Source organism: Ahaetulla prasina, chromosome 6 (assembly GCF_028640845.1).
Source record: "Ahaetulla prasina isolate Xishuangbanna chromosome 6, ASM2864084v1, whole genome shotgun sequence".
Classification (NCBI taxonomy): Eukaryota; Metazoa; Chordata; class Lepidosauria; order Squamata; family Colubridae; genus Ahaetulla; species Ahaetulla prasina.
Genome location: NC_080544.1, coordinates 98993580 through 99007666, shown reverse-complemented (window position 1 = coordinate 99007666; position 14087 = coordinate 98993580). Strand labels below are relative to the sequence as shown.

The window sequence follows — 14087 nt, the reverse complement described above, 5'->3', positions numbered from 1 at the left end:
GGGTAGGACAAGAAGCAATGGGTGGAAACTAATCAAGGAGAGAAGCAACCTAGAACTAAGAAGAAATTTCCTGATAGTTATAACAATTAATCAGTGGAACAACTTACCTCCAGAAGTTGTGAAAGCTCCAAAACTGAAAGTTTTTAAGAAGATGTTGGATAACCATTTGTCTGAAGTGGTGTAGGGTTTCCTGCCTAAGCAGAGAGTTGGACTAGAAGACCTCCAAGGTCCCCTTCTAACTCTGTTATTCTATTCATTCTAAAATCAGCTTCTTTTCTGCATTGTCTCATCAGGATCTTGGTCACGCAGTTAGCATATTTAAGTTCTAATTAGGTATGAATGGCTTAAGTCGAATCTCTTTCTCATGATGGATTTAACTTTTTCAGGGCAAAGCAAATAATGCATTTAGATCCATTAATCCTAATTTTCCTGCTTTGCAAAACGTTAATTATGCTGTTCTTGAAAGGGCGTGCAGAAATAATGCATGCCTAGTGATGGCATGCACACACAATTAAAATGTTTTATCATGGTTAATCCTTCCTTGTATAGGCATATTCTCCCTTGCCCAATACAATTTAAAAAAGAAATGAAGACAGAAAAAAATAATAATTAGCAAATACATCTCATGCCTCACCCCTTGTTTTAGGATTGGTGTATTTAACCAGTATTTACAAAAAAAAATAGGTTGTTTCCAAAAGTGGGAATTAAATATAAATACCAAGGACAGTGAGTGCTTTTACTACTGCCTTCAGCTAAGCGACTTGAAGATAAATTATCAGCAAATTCTACAATTAAAAAATAGAATCAGCAGTACATTGATAAGGCAGATGGGAACAATATTTTCGAATAACTCCCTTATACAGAAAAGCCAGCACTTATTCATCTTTTATGCTTGCTTTCTCACATGAAAATGAAGACGTTCTAAGCATAAAACACCATCTTATAGCTTGCTGTTATTCATTTGTGTCTATGGTGAGAGTTAGCTTGTGATTTAATAAGGTGTGGAGCTACAGGTTGACTTGCAGTGACCGTTCAAAGTTAAAATGGCACTAGAAAAAAATTATGAATTATGATTGTTCTGGACTTTCTTGTTTTTTCTTTTGAAGACGTTTCACTTCTTATCCAAGAAGGTTCATCAGTTCTGACAGGATAGTAGGGAATGGAAGGAAAGAAAGAAAGTCCAGTTGCCTTCTGAAAAAGCACTTTTGAGACTACCATGACCTGGATGGCTGAGAATCTCTCCAGACATCTATGTTACTAACTTAATAACTGCAGTGATTCACTGAACAACTGTAGCAAAAAGTCATAAAATGAGGCAACATTTTGCCTCAAACAGCCTCAAGAACTTTCTTGCTTAGCAGTGAAAATGTTGGGATCAATTGTGATCATAAGTTAAGGACAGCCTGTAATAAAAGCTCCATTTACATAGCTGATACTGGTTTATCAGCTTCAGCACCTGATACAAATATGAATTAATTCTCTTTTGATAGGATTTGGGGGGCATGTGACTCCTTTCCATAATTATCTCGGCAGTGGGAATAGATCTCAAATGTGAGAGAGATTTGATAAGCTTCACTGAAGTTATGGTCTTGATATAGGCTCGTGTATAATAAGTAGCCATTTTTGTGAAATAGGAAGAAATTTGTTTTATAAGGAATAACAGTTTTATTTAAAGGCTTACTTTATCTGCTGTAAAGTCTTTCTCCATGCCCATATCAGCACATCTGCGAGCTTTCTTCTAAATATAGCAGCTAACTAAATAGAAGCAGTTGGATTACTTTTTCCTTCTCTAGTGAGGGAGTGAAATGTTGATTGTGCAGAAGAGACCTTCCTCATCTGAGAAAGGCTTTCTCAATCAAACTATTCAAACTGTCTGTGGAAATATCTGGGATGGTGACTTGGAAGCTTCATCTATTGCAAAATGCAGATTTTGGATTGTATACTGGTCCAGATTTCAGTAGCAGTGGTGCTTACAACCCTAAAAGGGTGTTTAATATTTGAAGCCGTACTTCTTTCCTGAATAAAGCTGCCTGAGAAATTAAGATTTTATAAGGGTGTGCTTCACTGCCTGACCATTCAAAACTGTTTTGGTCCGCCAGCAGCCTGCGGACCTGGCAGCGGAGTCGGACAATGAGGAGGCTGGGGAGGACGATGGGCCAGTCCTGGAGTTGGGGAAGGTCCAGATGAGGGCTCTGCGTCAGAGGCAGAGTTGGGGCCAGGGCCATCTGGGAGCGATGCACGGACTCCAGAGCCTCCAGAGACAGACAGCAGAGAGGCAAAGGAACAGGAGGAGCCTGTTCCTAGTTCACACATGAAAAGATCTGCCAGAAGGCAAGAGCAGCTGAAGCAAAAGGGACGACTATGGAATAAGGCCAGAAGATGATTGGCCACTCCCATAAGGCTTAAAAGAGCAGCAACGAGCCATTGGGTTCTTTGTGGAGAAGCAACATTGATTCCGTTGCTTCTTGTCAGTGTCTCTTGAACTTTGTGGGGGTTTTGCCAAGAAAAGCCTTTGGCAGGTTGCCAAAGACAACAAAGGTTGGTGATAAGGCCGCAGGACTGTTTATGAAAAATTTGTTTTGGACTAAGCTGAGAATTGATTAATTCTCAGCTGTTTTAATAAAATAAGTTTTTCAGACCTGAATTGTGTTTGGTAATCACTACTTGGGCCTCACAACAAAAACAACAGAACAATATGTGGATGCACAAAAGAAATTTTCTAAGCTGTGGCAATCAGGTTGAAAATGTTCCCTCTCTCGTGCTTGCCCTAATATAATTTTGATTTTAGCATCAAGTGTTGAACTAGCTCCCAAAGGTGTTTTTTCAGGAGGCAACTGGACGTTCTGGTTTTTCTTTGAAGACCTTTTGCTTCTCATGGAAGAAGCTTCTTCCATGAGAAGCGAAACATCTTCAGAGAAAAACCAGAACGTCCAGTTGCCTCTTGAAAAAGCACCTTTGGGACAACCATGACATGGATGATTGAGAATCTCCATAGACATTTATTGAACTAACTCTTCCCTCTAGATTTAATCATAGTAATATAATGGTTAGGACATCAGGCTAGAAACTTGTAGTCTATGCGTTCCAAGTTTTTCCTTAGGCACGATCCCATGTGGGTGACCTTGAGCCAGTCATTCTCTCTCAACCTTAGGAAGGAAACCGTGGCAACCTTACCAACAATTTTGCAGGGTTTGGTCCAGGCAATATGATTTGAAGGCACCAAAACAACTGCACACATAACTTCTTGAAAAGTTTTGAGATTTTTTTTCCTGGGATCCTTTGATGCATGATCGGTTGTTGACATTTAGAAGCTTGTTTCTTTTCATATCAGTAGCACGTTTCAGGTGTATTATGAGGAACCTTATGGTCCATTTCCAAACTACTGGACATAAATTTATATAAAAGGTTTGACCAAAAAATTCAATAACAATCCAGTAATCCATTGAGACTGCTGAAAATTGAATGATTGTATCTTAAATGTCCTTGGCTGTGACCTAATTTACACCTATTTAAAACGGTGGATTGGTTAATATTAAGTAATGTTAAATATGCCTCCTTATTGTTCTATTTTAAAGCAGAACTTTAAACGTACATTTATGTGTTATTCTTTTCAACATTACAGAAAAAACTCCATGTTGGTTCCCACTGACTTGATGATGCATTATCAATCAAGTAGCTTTTTGCTTCTTAGGCTGCATTCTGGTTTCTATTGTTTTTAACTGCTTGACAATACTTGATACAGTCTTGATTGACATTTTCCTGTTCTTTCATGGGCTTTTTTTGTTAAGCATATGAGTTTTTTTTCCTGGTGTTTTGAGATATATAATTTGATACATAAAAAGAAATAGCTAATGAAAAGTTTAAATGGAAGTGTAATATTGAATCAAGGTATCCATTACCTGGAGATTGATCTAACTTGGTGTTTCCAAAGAAAGATAGCAAAATATGTGTTTGGTAGACATGATTTGAGAGGATATAGGAGCAATCAGAATTCTTTGGTCATTCTTTAACTCAGATTGAACATTTAAGAAGAATGGCAATAGCCTTACTGGGTTATTATTACAAGGTTATTTGGGGCTAATTCTGTTTTGGGATTGCAGGAGTGCCCTGCAAATCAGAAAAGGAGATAGAAAGATTTAAATAAAGTTTGAATTCACTGAATTCCATGAATGTAATTTTTAAAATCCCACCCAATATTATTCCTTTCCCATTGCTAATTCAGAAATCAAGCATAGGAATAGAGTAACACTTTAAGGACAGAGTAAAATAAAGCATGGAGTCTTATACCACTCAAGTCTTCTTCCATATGGTTCTCCAGGGGAAGTTGTTGCTGCTTGTGACTTTACCATGTGCTCTTTCTGCAAATGAAAACATCACTGTGATTTCTCCCTTGCCTTTAGGGTTTTCTCATTCAGCATTTACCTTTGGTATCGAGAGCCATATCAGCCAGTCCAACATCAACGGTGCTCTGGTGCCCCCAGCTGCTTTGATTTCAATAATTCAAAAAGGCCTGCAGTATGTGGAGGCGGAAGTCAGTATTAATGAGGTAAGACGTTTCCTCATCTACAGGACCACTGGGGTGTTTTTCTTCCTTATTCTGCCTTCTTTGTGCACTGGTGTTCTTGTATTAGACACCCTCTTCCTTACGTCTTCCTTGTTAAATAAGACTGAAGCATTTCAAACATATTTTTGGGGGTTCAATTATTCTTTGAAATGTTTTGACTTATAGGGCTTACACTCTGGTGTACACTTACCAAATGCCTCGTTCCCTGCTTAATAGTGTTGGTTATAGGCTTATCAAATATTAAGACTCTAAAAGTTCAAAGATTTTACAGTACTTATGAAGATGAAGTACACTTTAATAGTATGTCTCCCTTGTGGAAAGAGAAAATACATATTTTTAACCAGTAAAAAACAATTTTAAGGAATCTGAGGATATACTGCCATTATTATTATTATTATTATTATTATTATTATTATTATTATTATTATTATTATTATTATTATTATTATTATTATTATTATCTTTATTCATTAAACATGAAACATTCAAAAATGCATCACAAATACCATTGAAGAATTATTACTACTACTGCTACTACTAGTAGTAGTACAAGTAGTAATAGTACTTCCAATACTATTCCTGTTATTGCAACAGGGCTGAACTGTGACATCATCGGTTGATTTTGGTAAGATTCATCAGTTGATTGCCACCTCTTTCATACCTTTTTCATACTTAATTCCCAGCAAAAATGGTAGTGAATGACAACAATTTTCAACAACACAATTTTGAGGGGCTTGATGAAGTTATTGTCCTTCTCTTTGATTTCTATCACCAAACACGGAAATTTTTTTTAACCAATAATATTCATTAAATGGAAGTTTTTAAGAAGAGCTTGAGCAGCCATTTGCCCAAAATGGTATCGGGTCTCCTGCTTGGACAAGAAGCTGGACTAGAAGACCTCCAAGGTCCTTTCCAACTCTGATAAATTCCCAGTTTCCTGTCACATGATATGAGAATTTTAAGTTGCTTTTTTAGGTCCCCAACCAAGTCTTCATCAGGTTGCTTAATGCTGCATGGTTCTTTATACTGTCACTGTTTCACAATAAGAAGTCTTTTTGTTACCTCAGTTATGGTTGAGTGGCAAATGGTTTTTTTTCCCCATCAGCTTTGAATATCCATCTACTTTCCCCTTTGAGAAACTTTTCACAGCTTTCATTGTTGGAGGGGACATGCTGTGTGGGAGACAGATCAGAGCATAATGAAGATAAATTAGGGATAATTCCCATCAAAGAGATTCCCGTTAAAAATTAATATGGGTAGTCCTTGACTTACGACCACAAATGAGCCCAAAATTTCCATTGATAACCAGGTTAATTGTTAAGTAAGTTTTGGCCCATTTTATGATTTCTTTGCTGCGGTTTAGTGCCATTGAAACTTCAAATGGTCACTAAACAAATGGTTGCAGGTTGAGGACTACCTGTGAACATTGAAATAATTTTCTGAAAACCCCTTAACTTGGACTTTCAGTTTGTACCCACTGCAATTATAAGTGTGTCTCTCCCCCCACCCCCAATTGGGAGTCACATGGAATATACATTTAATGAGTTGTTGTTATTAAAGACTTAAAGGACTCAATAGTTGGGTTTGGTGAATATGACTTGTCCAGACATCACGATTGATCAAAGAAGCAACCAGACTTTGTCCTTCTTTACTCACACACTACACAATATTCTCTTTCCCTTTTTTTCTTTTTTGGCTTAGCTTTGGTAAGTTGACAACACTGTTCTCTTGGTTTTCTCACTTTGAATTAGTTCATACTGATTTGAAGTGTTTTTAATCAGATTTTTAACTGATTTTTAATTACTCTTCTTAGCCCTCTGGACAGTAAAATGGGATTGTTGTAATCTCTTCACAACAATGTGAAAGCACAGCTGTCAATTTGTTAGCTTAGTGTTGGTCTTCATAATCACAGAGTTTGTCCCAAGAATCTAGGATATCGTAAGTTGTCAGCATAGGATAGCAGATCCAAGTATTAGGATTTTTCTTAATTGACAGATTTTTTTAAGTGCTATCCAATATTTTTTGATATGGTACTCAGGGTGTCAATAATCGCGGGGGCCATGACATACAATTTATGCCAAAATCTTTCAACTTTGATTTTTAGATCTTGATACTTTGTGATCTTCTCCAATTCTTTGTCTTCTAGTCGATGATTTCCTGGTCTTGCCCTATCAAATATCCACACTTTCTTCTTTTCTACCACAGTAAAATCTGTTGCGTTATGTGTCAAGGCTTTTATCAGTTTGTATTCAGAAATCCCATGGCTGTTACTAATTTTATGGTTAGTAATGTAGTTGAATCAGATTAAACTGGATTTGACATTTTTATCAACCCATTGAGTCCTTCCCAAGGATCTCGGATAGGCAGCTGTTGATACACACAGACACACATACACGTCGTTGTTAGTTGCGAAGTCGTGTCTGACCCATCGCGACCCCATGGACAACATTCCTCCATGCCTTCCTATCCTCTACCATCCTCTGGAGTCTATTTAAGCTCACGCCTACTGCTTCAGTGATTCTATCCAGCGACCTCATTCTTAGGCTCTTCTCCAGTGAGTCCTTCCTTCTCATTAGGTGGCCAAAGTATTTCAGTTTCATCTTCAGGATCTGGCCTTCTAAAGAGCAGTCAGGGTTTATCTCCTCTAGGACTGACTGGTTGAATCACCTTGCAGTCCAAGGGACTCGCAGGAGTCTTTTCTAGCACCAGAGTTCAAAGGCCTCAATTCTTTGGCGCTCAGCCTTTTTTATGGTCCAACTTTCACAACCATACATTGCAACTGGGAAAACCATAGCCTTATACACACACGTTTAAATGTATAAATAAATATTTGTTGGTGTTAGAGATATCATCACAGAATGTAAACCCTTCCAAGTAAACCCACTTTTTGCATTTGGTATTGATTCTATCAGTGCTAATGATGTTCAAGTGATACTTCAGATGTTTTGGGATTGCACCCAAGGCACCTATCGCTATTGGTACTGTATTTGTTTATTATTACTGTTGTTATCAGCTTTTAAAAAAACACTTGATTTTCTAAATAAGTGAACGGATGCCATCTAGTGGTATTGCAAATGCCATGTTGCCAACCTTTATCCTAGAGGTACAGACTGTAGTTTATTGATTTATATTGACTTTTCCCCAGTGACTAAGAAGTGACAAGCAGAGGTTTCATCACTGCCTCGTCTTTAAAAATGGATGAACTCTTTAACATTTGTATCCAGTACAACAGGAAATCTCTGTTTTTAATTACTGGTAGAACCCAGAAATAAATCCAGTGGTTGAAGGCCACTGAGAAATAGTCAATTTGAAGGCTTCTACCGGTCTGGGAATAGTACCGAGCTGAACCCATTATTGTAGGGCATATATTTGTGAGGGCACCTTGAATAGTCAGAATTTGACCCTTACACTCCAGTGCCCTTATTGGCTGCCAAAACCCCAAAGGCCTCTTGGGATGGGTTATGGAAATGGTTCAGTTTAAAGTAAATCATTATTTTATAGGCTGAGTCGCTCTTGTCAGCCAGCAACACAGAAGAAAGAATAAGAAGGTGCTTATTTCAAAGAGAGCTAACTCCTGGCCTGTATTCCTTGCAAAGCAGACAGATAAAAAGCGATAGTTGTTGAATAAACAAAAATAAAATAGAAATAACTCGAACTTTTCACTGCAGCGTTTTTGCTAAAAGGAATAGCAGAGTGAAGACAATCTTTGACTTAATGACTGGCCACTTACATTAGGACAGACTTGAAAATAAAGTTATTTACAACCGGTCCTCCAAAACGGTCACATGATCAGATTTTGGGCACTTGGCACCTGGGTCTTATTTACGACTGGCTGCAGTATCCAATAGTCACATGATCACATTTTGTGCAGGTTTTTGCCGTTTTCCGGCAACCCCTCACTACTTATCAGATACGTCGGATTCATATTTACACCCACATGATTTGCTTAATGACTGTGGCGATAACAACCGCCATAAAAATGGTCATAAAATCAAGTCTTATCATGTCTGATTAGCAACTCTTTGCGACTAAAACTGGGCTTTCGCCTTTCAGCCCCAATCCAGGAGCCTTCGCAGGCAGTCGCTTCCGTAACAAACGATTTTATGTTAAATTTAAATTTACTGACAAAGAAATAAAGGGAGATTAGTATAGCTACTTCCGTTTGTCGTGGAGCGACTGCCTGCGAAGGCTCCTGGATTGGGGCTGAAAGGCGGAAGCAGTATGCTCCGTTCCATATTTAGGTAGAGGTTGCCCCGATAGACAGGTCTCATGGAAAAACACATATTTTGTGACTGTTAGAGTTGGACAACTCTAAATCAACCTTAATGCCTAACTTGTGTGATTTTCAGTAAACAGGATTAATAATCAATGCTCTAGATAATCGATGCACCTCAGCACATTCGGGTTCTCTGTGTCTTGTTTTCTAACTTCTGTTGCAGATTTTTTACCTGTTGCTAATGAAATATCGCCCCCCCGCTTTCTCCTTTTCCACTTGTCTCTTGCCTTCTACCCCTGTGTTTTTAGGATGGTACTTTGTTTGATGGCCGGCCGATAGAGTCTCTCTCGCTGATAGACGCCGTGATGCCCGATGTGGTGCAAACAAGGCAGCAGGCATACAGAGACAAGCTTGCTCAGCAACAGGCAGCCGCGGCCGCAGCCGCAGCAGCTTCAACAAATCAGCAAGGATCTACGAAAAATGGTGAAAATACTGCAAACGGAGAGGAGAATGGAGCCCATACTATAGCAAGTGAGTGGAGATGCAATTAATGGATTTCGAATGGCTTGGTAGGCAGTCTGGGTATGTGCTTGTGTATTTAAAAAACACAGTTATTCCACCTTCTGCATACAAAACCCCCTCACAACTTTTTTACATTTTTTTAAAAAAATATTTTGAAATGCAATATGTGTGGCTATTTTAAGCATTTCAACCTCCAGGTCAGATGGATAAGAAGATAAATAAAGAAAAGCCAAAAGCAGAGGGGAAACACCCCACCTTACGTAGCTATTATTTGGGATTGATTTTACAACATGCAGATTTATTTTAAGCCACCATTGTCTGCCTTTTCTTCTTTGCATTTACAACCCCCTGTGGCCTGCTGCTGCTGGAAATCCAAAATGTTGATCTAAGGCACGGGTTTCAAACTCGCTGCGTCACTTTGCCGTCACGTGACGTGTGGAGCTGAGGTGGGCTTGGCCTGCGCATGACGCATCCGGCCCGCGGGCCACCAGTTTGACCCCTGATCTAAGGCAGTACTTCTCAACTTTAGCAGCAGCTGGCTGGGGAATTCTGGGAGATGAAGTCCGTATCTCTTAAAGTGACCAACCTTAAGAAACATTGATCTAAGGAGATAGTGGTGAGCGAGCCCCCCCTGCTGGCGAAACAGGCAAATGCTAGAGCCCATGAGGCTTCCTAGAAGTGAATATATCCAGCTGCTCAGTTCAATTGCCAGTTGTGCTGGAATAGCTAATTCAGTCTCTTTCACACACCCAAGCACATGTATTAAATGTACGTGAGCACACAAAGTCCTCTTTTCTCTTAGGACTACTGTTCCACCCAGGAGTAGAAGGAATCCTCTTAAATTAGTTTGCCAGAGATCAAAGGCTATGCTTAACGTGCCTCTCATTTCATGGAAAATGAACTACGTGATCGTTTTCAACTTCTGCTCTTGTAATCCAAACGTAACCTTTTAGCATTTTAATTTATTTTTTTAAAAAAGATTTTGATGCTAGCTCACAATAAAGCTGGTTTTGGTAAATCATCTGGTCTTGTTTACTGAGAAATATGTGCTTAATAAGTCTTTTCTTGCCAAACAAATATATTACTGAATCATAGCCAGTGATTGGCTATGTAGTTGCAGTATTCAATTCAAATTGGACGAATGTGATAAAACTACCAATGAGCTGTTTTTGAGAGCCAAGAAACTTTATATAAAACAGATTTATTTTTTTAAAAACATCTACCAGTTAATATTCTCCTCTTGGAGCATATGTAATTTTTATCATGGAGGAGGGGTGGAAGAACCACACATGTAGAAAGATACATACCCTGTATAGATTTCAAAACTCTTTTGGCTTTATTTTAAGTCAGACCTGTTATTCCCTTTATTACTGAATTACAACCTCATGTGCGATTTACCCGTTTCTAAAGATAAGGCAATGATGAAAGCATTTTGTGTACTTTTTTTTATCCATTTGTTAGCCTCCCTCCCTCCAATAGAATAGAACAATGATTAATCTAATCTGGTCAAGTGGGGAATTTAATTCACCACCTCCCTCCTTAAAAGACCAACATAGGAATCTACTACCGTGTTTTCCCGAAAATAAGGCCCTGTCTTATATTTTTTTGAACCCTGAAATAAGTGCTTGGCCTTAATGCCATGCGCACAAAAGCTCGATTGGGCTTATTATCAGAGGATTTCTTATTTTGGGGGAAAACAGGGTACAACTTCTCCAAACTGGAACCTCCTGAATATTAAGGCTATTATGTGTCCTGTTATTCCTGACTCAAGCTCCATGGATTTGAGTTGATAGGAACTGTAGTCCAAAATTATCAAATGACACTTTTATTTATTTATTTATTTATTCGTATTTGTATACCGCCCTATGACCTTATTACTTTCGGGCTGAAATGTAGGCACAATCAATGGAAAAGGATATGGAGTCTTGTTTCCTTTTTAATATTCAGTTAATCTAAAAAAAGGGGTATGGACCCTTATTAAGAAAGAGTTCTAGTAGAGGTGTGAGATAGCACATTAACAACATACCTACGAGAGTAAAAAGAGTGAACCAAATACAGGTGATCCTCAACTTATGACCACAGTTGAGCCCAAATTTCTGCTACTAAGTGAGACATATGTTAAATGGGTTTTGCCCCGTTTTACAACTTTTCTTGCCACAGTTTTTAAGTGAATCACTGCAGCTGTTAAATTAGTAAACACAGTAGTTAAGTGGTTTCCCCATTGATTTTGCTTGTCAGAAGGTCACAAAAGGGGATCATATGACCCTGGGGCACTCCAACTGTCATAAATATGAACCCATTGCCAAGCGTCTGAATTTGGATCACAAAGCCCAAAGAGATGCCACATGGGTCATAAGCGTGAAAAAACGATCCTAAGTCACTTTTTTTCCCAGTGCCGTTGTAACTTTGAACAGTCACTAAATGAGCTGTCATAAGTTGAGGACTACCTGTAATAAAAGTGATGATGTCCTTAGGTATCCCATAAGCTAGACATAGGGCATGAATGAATAACAACAATAACAAAACAACAATCATTTAATGGCAACATACCTCCCCTTTCCTTATGGTTTCTTTTGGATAGATAATCATACAGATATGATGGAAGTGGATGGTGATGTTGAAATCCCTCCTAACAAAGCAGTGGTGCTGCGGGGTCACGAATCTGAAGTTTTCATCTGCGCCTGGAACCCTGTCAGTGATCTTTTGGCCTCAGGGTATGCTTTCCTAAAGAAGTTGAAAATGTAACCTCTCTTTTCCAGCTTTAATCTTAAAGAAAACTTCTTCATTTCCATATCTTCCTAACTTGTTGAATTGGAAATGTAGGAAACGGGAGACTTTGAGTTTGATTAGTAGCACATAGACACTTGTATGAGAAGGGGAATGTAAAACAATGCTCTACTGGTTTAGTTGGTTGAATAGGAACAATCAGGCTATCTGTCTAAAGTCCGAGGAGTTTGACTCTTGTTATGGAATCATCTCTACGTAGCGGATGGTTGTACAGGCAGGCCTCGAGTTACGACCATAACAGAGCTTTCAATTATGATTGAAAGTTATGATGGTCAAAAGCTCGCTGGTCACATAACTGACCTGATATTATGACCTTATTGCTTTGGTTGTTAGGTGAAGCAAAGGTTTGCTAGGGACCAGTTTTGGTGAAAACCATAATTAACTGCCAATTTTCATTATAAAACACAGTCAGGTGACTGGGATGCTATGAATATCAATAAACGCAGTCCAATCGCCTAGCGCTTGGAGTGTGGTCATGTGACCCAGAGGGATTCCCCAATCATCAGAACTTCGAATCCGGGTCATAAGTAACCCACCGGGAGATCTATTGGAACGTCAAACGATTACTAAGCGACTAGTTGTAAGTCGAGGTCTACTTATAACTGAATAGTTATTCAATTGTATGGTAGTACATCTTTTCTTAATGCTTTTCAAGAACATATTCTTCTTCTCTTTTTAAGTCTTTGGTGAGCTTGATTGAAAAGAACTGTATTTTGTTTTAAAGAAGCTACTTATTTTGCAGATCTGGAGATTCAACGGCAAGAATCTGGAATCTTAGTGAAAACAGTACCAGCGGCTCTACGCAGCTGGTGCTTCGGCACTGTATACGAGAAGGAGGGCAAGACGTACCAAGTAACAAAGATGTAACATCTCTGGATTGGAATGTGAGCAAAAAATTCCCATGTTCAGATTAATAATCGTATTTTGAGCTTCAAATACATGCATTCTTGGAGGTGACCACTTCCAGATTTCCATGAGCACTATAGACTTATGTTTTATTCCTCCATTGGTAGAACCAAGCCCAAGAGGTCTTCTGCTGATGAAGTTTCAGTGTAAAGTGTACCAGGGAGATTAAGTATACACACTCATTAATCTAGACCAGGGTTCAGCAACCTTAAACACTCAAAAGAGCGACAAAGGTCCTAACCGGAAGCCCCCGTTGAATTCTGGAACCGACCGGAAGTCCGATTCCCCCACCGTAGTCTCCTTCTAGTGCGGCGTCCTTTTTCCTCTGCCAACCAGAAATCCAGTTCCCCCACCATAGAGTCTGCTTCTAGCACAGAATCCTTTTTCCTCTACCTATCCTAACTGAAAGCCCTATCAATTGAGGAGCTGACCAGCAACAGGGAGCCACAGCAGAGGGATAAAAGAGCCACATACGGCTCCAGAGCTGCGGGTTGCTGACTCTTGATCTAGACATATATCCCGAGTTTTTCAAAAAGCTTTCAAAATGCAGCAGTCTTTGAAAATTGGTTTTTACTGTACCGTATGTGTCTATGGAGATTCTCGGTCGTCCAGCTCATGGTTGTCCCAAAGGTGCTTTTTCAAGAGGCAACTGGACTTTCAAACAAGGTGCTTTTTCAAGAGGCAACTGGACTTCTGCCTCTTGAAAAAGCACCTTTGGGACTATAGTGCATCGGAGTTATGAAACAGCAGTTGTGCCTGAAAATGTGGCTGTAGAGAATATGAAGCAAATGTGGAATAGCAGCATTTGTATGGGTGAACAAAAGTAATTTTCAAACTTTCCGGATAATCTTGCCAGAAACAAGGAACACGTTCACCCGCAATTGAATCTTTGTGCAGCAAAAAACTCACCCCTAGAGTCAAATCAAAATGAATTAACTCAACCATCAAAAAAGTCTTTCACAGAGAAGTTTAGGGAACAACTGTCTTTACAGAAAAGGTTCAGTAAAGGAAGGATATGAAGAAATGATAGATTTGCAAGAAGATCAGTGTTAAATGAGATCTTCTTTAAGAAGTTTCTATTTTAAAACAGAG

The 14087-nt window shown here is 38.9% G+C and overlaps 1 protein-coding gene across 9 annotated transcripts in view; it reads left to right on the top strand.

Moving 5' to 3' along the window:
- Positions 1-14087, top strand: part of TBL1XR1 (TBL1X/Y related 1) — a 296615-nt gene that overhangs the window by 259092 nt on the left and 23436 nt on the right. For all 9 annotated transcript variants that reach the window (XM_058189221.1, XM_058189228.1, XM_058189222.1 and 6 more), the window contains 4 exons: positions 4401-4546; positions 9089-9311; positions 11884-12016; positions 12832-12973. In XM_058189221.1, coding sequence (XP_058045204.1) covers positions 4401-4546; positions 9089-9311; positions 11884-12016; positions 12832-12973 — 644 coding nt within the window. The remainder of the gene's footprint in view (positions 1-4400; positions 4547-9088; positions 9312-11883; positions 12017-12831; positions 12974-14087) is intronic.